This window comes from Chlamydotis macqueenii, chromosome 19 (assembly GCF_036417535.1).
Source record: "Chlamydotis macqueenii isolate bChlMac1 chromosome 19, bChlMac1.mat, whole genome shotgun sequence".
In the NCBI taxonomy this organism is placed as follows: domain Eukaryota; kingdom Metazoa; phylum Chordata; class Aves; order Otidiformes; family Otididae; genus Chlamydotis; species Chlamydotis macqueenii.
The window spans coordinates 5,687,677-5,694,666 of NC_141574.1; the positions used below are offsets into that span (position 1 = coordinate 5,687,677).

General features: G+C 48.4%; 1 protein-coding gene across 4 annotated transcripts in view; it reads left to right on the forward strand.

Moving 5' to 3' along the window:
* The window catches only part of PHF12 (PHD finger protein 12), a 32,880-nt gene extending 26,057 nt beyond the window's left edge, over nt 1–6,823 (forward strand). For all 4 annotated transcript variants that reach the window (XM_086762936.1, XM_086762937.1, XM_086762939.1 and 1 more), the window contains 5 exons: nt 386–529; nt 2,532–2,630; nt 3,201–3,283; nt 4,930–5,068; nt 5,665–6,823. In XM_086762936.1, coding sequence (XP_086619062.1) covers nt 386–529; nt 2,532–2,630; nt 3,201–3,283; nt 4,930–5,068; nt 5,665–5,999 — 800 coding nt within the window. In that variant the 3' untranslated portion in view covers nt 6,000–6,823. The remainder of the gene's footprint in view (nt 1–385; nt 530–2,531; nt 2,631–3,200; nt 3,284–4,929; nt 5,069–5,664) is intronic.
* Nucleotides 6,824–6,990: the final 167 nt, after the last annotated feature.

The following is a 6,990-nucleotide window of genomic DNA, read 5'->3' on the forward strand; positions in this document are numbered from 1 at the left end:
AGTTGGACTTTCTAACGAGACAATGGCACTTCGCAAGAGGGAGCCAACCCGCTGCCCAAAGGGGCGCGATGTCTGCCTCTGCAGACCTGTTGACTCTGAGCCACGAAGGCAGATTTTCAGCTTTCTAGTCCTTGGTCCCCTAAACTTCCACTTGTTGCCTGAATTGTAGCGCTCTGGCCATTGCTGGCGCTCTCCTCGCACGCTGCTCACAGGAGATGATACAAATAGATCCACTTTTATGTAAGATTCTTGATATTGCAAAATTTGTCAAGTCTTTGCTGTTGAAGCAAATGGCAGGTTTGAAAGTGGGACAGTTAGATCCACTGCAGCTCAGATTGCGCCCTTTCCATGAATGACTTACTAATTGCTTTTTGTTTATTAACAGCGATTGAGATAAATATGCTGGATGAGCAGCTGATCAAGTTTCTGGCCTTGCAGAGAATACATCAGCTCTTTCCTTCCAAAGCTCAGTCTCTAGCAAGCAGTGTCAGTTCCCATCAGCAGTCTCCTGTGGGAAACCACATTGAAGGTAAGAGCAGCCCTAGAATAGTTGGTTTATGTTGAGCCACAGCTTTTTGGCACTCCCTTGCGCGTTTATTGAAGGAGATCTCCCGCTTCTTCTGGTATCTGTCTGATGCTGCCCTTTATGTTCCTTTCCTCTCATCCCCCCTCTGGATGTTCACTGGCCAGAAGCTCCTTCAGGTCCCTCTACTTCATTACTTGCAAATTATGGCAATACCTTTGGTAACTTCTGATTTTCTGCTGGAAATCTTTAGTGAAGTTGTGTTTTATTCATCTTAGAATTAGCAAGGGATGGGAAGGTTCAGCTGCCTTTTTTTTTTTTTTTTTTTTTTTTTTTTGTCCTCATCTTTGAGATGAGCAAGAGAAATATGTGAATTCCTGCTCTCTCTTTCTGGAGAAATTGCTTGTGAGACATATGCGTGAACAGGAGGAACTGTGGCACAGAATATGTGTGACATTGTCATTGCCTGTTCAGAATAATGTTACTGTCAAGCTGAAACCCTAAATGCAACTAATACAAATAATGGAAAACAACTTGCGCTTCTGTTTGAAATATCCAGATTCCAGCGCTGAGTTCAGCGTTGCCTTTGTTTGTGATCACTGGTATCAGCCTGCTAACACCTAAAGCTGCAGGGCAAACAGGGCTTCATGCTCCTCTGCCTGCAGCCAGTTAATTTAATCTGCTTTCAAGCACTAACTGGACAGCCTTGTTGTGGGAGCAGTTGTCTGCTCCCCCTCTGCTAGGCCTGGGGGTAAATATCCAAGATAAGATCTCTGGAAGTCTGCTAGCAGTCAGTAACCTGCTTCTGAAACTCTGTGCTTGCCTGCTCGCTTGCTGCCGTAGCATCCCAGCATTCTCTAAATGCTTTGTCGATCTTCTTTTGAACACTGCTGTAGGACGCAGCGCCAGGCTGTGATACGAGCTGCGCTCCTGTGCTGCTCGTAACAGACAAGTTCTGGAAATTCTTCAGCAGTCTGCCTTTTAAAAGGCAAACTGGTGCTGTCTTAACCCATCACCCTTTTGGGGCAGGAATGATGCATCCAGCTGACTGTTTAGCATTGCTGATGAAATATTAGATCCAAAGCCTCTGGTGAACCCCGTTGAGCCAGCAGAGCCGGACAGCTGAAAGGACTTGTGCAGGGCAGCTGGAACCTGCGCATTTCAGCTGCGTTGAGTGCTGCACGTCCAGAGATGCCACTCAGTGTGGCCAATGTTCTTGACGTAGGTGGCTCTGCAAACAATCTCTTGTAATCTTCATGTTCTGCTCTTTGATTTCACATTCTTGGTGTAAAACTGCTGTGCAGATGTAGTATCAGGAGAGGCCTAAATTCTGATGTATAAGGGGTTTGTGTCCAGAAGATTGCTGCTGAAATCCTTCTGCAGAAGACTTTTCTCTCCAGTTAATGCGGGCATGTGCAAGCGTGCAATTTGAACTCGGCTGCCAGGGAGCTGCTCTGGAGGCTGAGCCCTGGAGCAACCACTGTGCTTGCTGTAGGGACCGACCCAAGGGTGAAAGAGTCCACTCAGTAAATCATCCTGTCCTGGGAGCTGGGTTGTCCCTGGATAAAGCCCTGTTCAACCCATGTGTTTTTCCTCCAGCTCCCCTAAAAGTGAAATTGCAGCTGTTAAGTTGGTGACATTCACCAGCACCAATTTTTTTTAAGTGGCTCTTTGACAGCGAGACTCGGCTCTTTGATTACGCGAAGTGGAAGAGATTAAGAAAGAAGCTAGTGGCAGGAGGCTTGTGTTTTCCTCAGTGTGGCTCCATTGTGCACACTCGGTATTAACGTTCCCCCAATTGCATGGCTCGGATGGGTTACTGGGGAGAGCAATTTTCTCTGACTGGCAGAAAGATGCTTAATGCACAAACATTCCTAGAGGGTTGGGAATTGGGGTTTAGGCCAAAGCTACTACATCCTCCGCAGGATCTGTGCTTTCTGGGGACCCTGGGGTCAGGCAGCCTGCGTAGCTGATAACATTGTTCAAGTCATTTCTTTTTATCTTGCAGCGCAAAGGAAGGAAGTGCAAGCCCGGGCGGTGTTCTACCCTCTGATGGGCTTAGGGGGTGCAGTCAATATGTGCTATCGAACCCTCTACATTGGGACAGGTGAGTAGCTTTTTCCTGCCCCCGTCTTTCAGAATCAGAGTGGTTCTCCCTTACTGCTCCCCCACCCAGTGTTTGCCAAGTGAGTGTCGAAGAAAACAGACCCATTGTGGCCGCTTGTGCTGGGATTCTTTGCTACCAAGAAACGTGGAAATTCCCCGTCCACTTGAATCTTATGTGGGGTTGCACTTCTGCAACCTGACTGGTATCGGGATTAGGAGAATGGCTGTCCTGGAGAGTAACGCCGGACGGATGGAGAGAAGAGTTACGGTTTGCTCACAGGTTTCATTTCTTCCTGCGTAGATTCTTCTGGTGCTCTGCCTAGACCCAGTGACTGTGAAATGCTCTTCAGCCTTCATGGAGCTGCTAGCCTTCCCTTCCCCCACTGAAACTTTGTTCGGTGGCTTATCACAGCATTATTCATGCAGTCCTGGGAGCCCGGACAAAGGCAGTTGCTCCCCTGTTGTTTTGCTAATTGAAGTTTAATTCTGTCCGTTGTTCTCTGCTGCCTGACAGTTTTCTTTTCTTTTTTTCCGAAATGCACTGAGCCTGTTTTGTCCCCTCCATTGACAGGAGCTGACATGGATGTGTGCCTTACAAGCTATGGTCACTGTAACTATGTGTCTGGCAAACACGCCTGCATATTCTACGATGAGGTGAGTACCTGAGCGTGGGGTTTTTAAATTTTATTTTTATTATTTGGCATGCACGGCAGTGGGAGCTGGAGATGCAGGCAGCAGGTTGTCTTTGTGTGGTGCTCCTTTGTGGACTACAAAGTAAGAGCCAGGGCTGTGAATGGTTTCACTCCAGTGAAGGCTGCGTCAGCGTTTTCTGTCAAACCCTTTTCTGAAGCACAGAGCTCTGCCAGCGTGATTTCTCTGAGCTAACTGCCTGTGGACAAAGACTGACCACAAGTAAGCACTGTCACTGCTGGTGTCTGGGGAAAGAAAAAGTCATAGAAACGGTTCGATACTTTTTGATCCAGCTGCGTGGCTAATAAAAGCTAAACTTTACGTATCGACGTTGAACCTCAGCTGGAACAAACCAGGCAACTGCTCCAAGGCTCTTGCTTTCAGGTGTGATGGTGGTACAAAGTGCCTGTGCCCATCTGCAGTACTCTGTATAAATTATTTATTTAACTAAAACTTCAGTTAAGCTTTCAGCACAAACAGAGGTCTACAGTTGCTTTTTAGCTACAGTCCAGAGATTAGTTTGTTCTTGAAGTGAACAGACTGGCGGGTCTGCCAGTAAAAGCGCCGCTGGAGATGTCTCTTAGCATGGAAACGGTCTCTGAAGCAAGATACAGTCTTTTATATCACCGTTTGTCAACCAGCCTCTGAGCAGGATCCAGGATTAACCCGCAGCTGGCTTTAGCCGTCCCTCCAGTGCACTACAAGCTACAGAACACACTCTGTAATGGGATCCAGACCTTAAGTCTGTGTTGAAGCATCTCCTCAGAGTGTTCGAGCCTAAGTTGGGCTCTAGGCGCTGAACTTCCACACTCCAGCAGGCCCCCTATGGCTGTGGTCGTTGCAGAGGGAGAATTCCCTCTCCTTACCTCTCTCTGCTGTTTCTGGCCATTGACAGCTGGTGCTTGGCCTTGGTCTCTGCAGTCTGGCGGTTACTTGAAAACTCACTCCCCCGTGGTGCGTGGGGAGTTTTTGTAGCTTGATTAAAGCTCTGTAGTCTCTGGGGGACAAGATCTTCAGCCCTCGGATGATTCCTGTGAGCTAACCTGAAATCTCCTCCACTCTGTCAACATCCTCTGCAAAGCTCAGTTGAGCGTGACGCTGCTTGTGTAATGCTGTGTGTCACGGTAACGTCTTCTGGCATTTCAGCGTCTGCAAAAGGCCTGTAAATCCCAGGCTGACTCTGTTTTGCGGCTGCTGCAGCATGCTGGCATCCCTCTTGCCATCTTGTGTCTGCTTTCCAAAGCACATCTCTTCCGTGCTAGGCACAGGGCTTGGGCCTCTTAAAATGGTGCGCTCGCTTCGTGAGAATCAGCTTGAATCCCTCATTCCAAAGGATCTGTCCAGGTGCAGTAGGGAAAACCCCCTTCTCCTCAAAGCTGCTTTAGCCCTCCTGCCCTGCCAGGAAGAATCCTGGGAAGCAGCTCTTGCTGGAAAGCCGGCAGTTCTGTGAGCGTGAGCCATGCACGAGGGTTGCGTTGGTGGTCTCTGAAGCTGGAGGATATTTAACTGTGGTAGGGAGAACATGTGTTCCAGTGCTCCAAAGGGCTATTACGGGCAGAAGCCCTTCTGACTTGATGTCTCAATTCCCTCCTCTTCCTTTCTTTTTTTAGAATACGAAACATTACGAGCTGTTGAACTACAGTGAGCATGGGACGACCGTGGACAACGTTCTGTATTCGTGTGACTTCTCGGAGAAGATGACGCCCACTCCTCCCAGCAGTATTGTTGCCAAAGTGCAGAGCGTGATAAGTGAGTGTTGAGATAGCGCCAGCTGTTAGAGGGGGATGGGAGCCGGTGCAAATCGATTCCTTGTTGATGCCCCTTGTTCTGCAGCGGTTGGTGCACCTCTTGCAAAAAAGAGGAGTCTCTCTGTGAGCCACCAGACCTTCCTCTGCAGGCTTGGGGTGTGCCTCAGCTGCTCCTGCCTCTGGTGCTGGAGTTAACCACGCTCCAGCCCTGCCTGACATCAGCTCCGGCAAGCAGCCGGGTCAGAGCTGGACTGAGGGCTTTCCTCATGCGTGTCCTCCCCTCCCAGGCTGTGATCTGGGCTGTGCTGCAGGCATCCCATCCCCACGTGGCTTACTCCTGCTCTCCACCTGATCGGCTTCCTCTTTCTTTGGCTGCTGAAACAGCCGTGCAAATGCCTCTACCTCTCCGGAGCTGGGAGGAGATTCCTGTTTGCCTTTTATCAGCTGCTCACTGCAGCAAAATGCCTCACGGCCGGGGGACCTTACCCCTGAGGCACCTCAGCAGAAGCCCCTGTTGATGAAAACAAGCTGCCGCTGGCCTGCCCAAATCTTACATGTGTTTTTGTGGTTTTTTTTTTTTTTTTTGTTCTTTTCCAGAGCGACATAAAAGCAGAAAACAAGAAGAAGAGCCGCATGAAGAAGCCGCTGTGATGAATTCACAGGCACAAGGGCAGCATCGGAAACCCTGTAACTGCAAAGCCAGCAGCTCCAGTTTAATAGGGGGCAGCGGGGCTGGCTGGGAGGGGACAGCCCTGCTCCACCACGGCAGTTACATCAAGCTGGGCTGCCTGCAGTTTGTTTTCAGCATTACCGAATTTGCGACCAAACAGCCCAAGGGGGACACTGCCTTAGTACAAGACATGGACTTGGAGGAGAAGCTTTCTCTGAAACCCCACCAGGTGCCCGTGCTGCGGTCCAACTCCGTTCCCTAGGAATTTTAGGAAGAGAGCTTTGGAATAAAGACTCTTGCAATGCAAAAATGTACAAACCGAGGTGGGATTTTCTATGTCGGCCCAGAGACTGTTCACACACCGTTTGCATGAAATGAAGAACGTTTAACTTTTTTTAATTTTTCTTTTTTGCTCAAGTTTTAGGGGCATTTGCACATATATTTGTACTATACATTTCATTTTAAAAGGAAAACTGCAGTGAGAGCAGGACGCGTCAGAGCGAGGGGCGACCGCTGTCTGGCTCGAGGACTCTCTCTGACAGATAGTTCCCATGCAGTTGTAAAATAATCAGAAACTTGTTCTATTTTGTGCCAGTGACAATAGTTTTATATTAAAAGAGAAATACAGTTTTCATACAGCAAATCTATACAATATCATTGTTTTATTTAATGTAAAGAAGCGCTCTTCTTCCCACAGTTATTTCTCCCATCCCTCCCTGCTATGGTTGCACTACAAGTAGCTACTGTGTATTACAGGCAGTGAGAAACGAGTTCTTTTCCTGGTGTCCATCCTACTTTTTATTTCAAATAAGGAAAAGTGTTGGATTCTGTGTAAATACATCAGTGATGGCATTTTTTCAATGTTTTAAAGCTGTGTACAGTGCTACATGTGGTATGACGTTCCTCAAATTGTCTATTGTAGCAGATCGTTTGTCGTAACCTGTCTGTCTCTTTTGTTTCTATGCCACCTCCCCGCAGCAGAACAGCTAGTTCCACTGTACATAGTAATTGTAACGTTTTAGACTTTACAGAAACTTTCCTGTATTCTGTATATAAAAAAAAAAAAAGACTTCACGTTCTGTTTTCTGACTGTCTTAACTCTTTGTCACCAAAACCTGGAGCGCTGCCAGGAGCGTCTCGTCGTCACAGAGGAGCCCGAGCTGCGGGAAGGGGCCGTGCCAGGATGGAGGCAGCTTGGTGTCCTGCGTGGGGATGGGGAAGGAGGCCGGTGATCCGCGATGGGGACAGGAAGG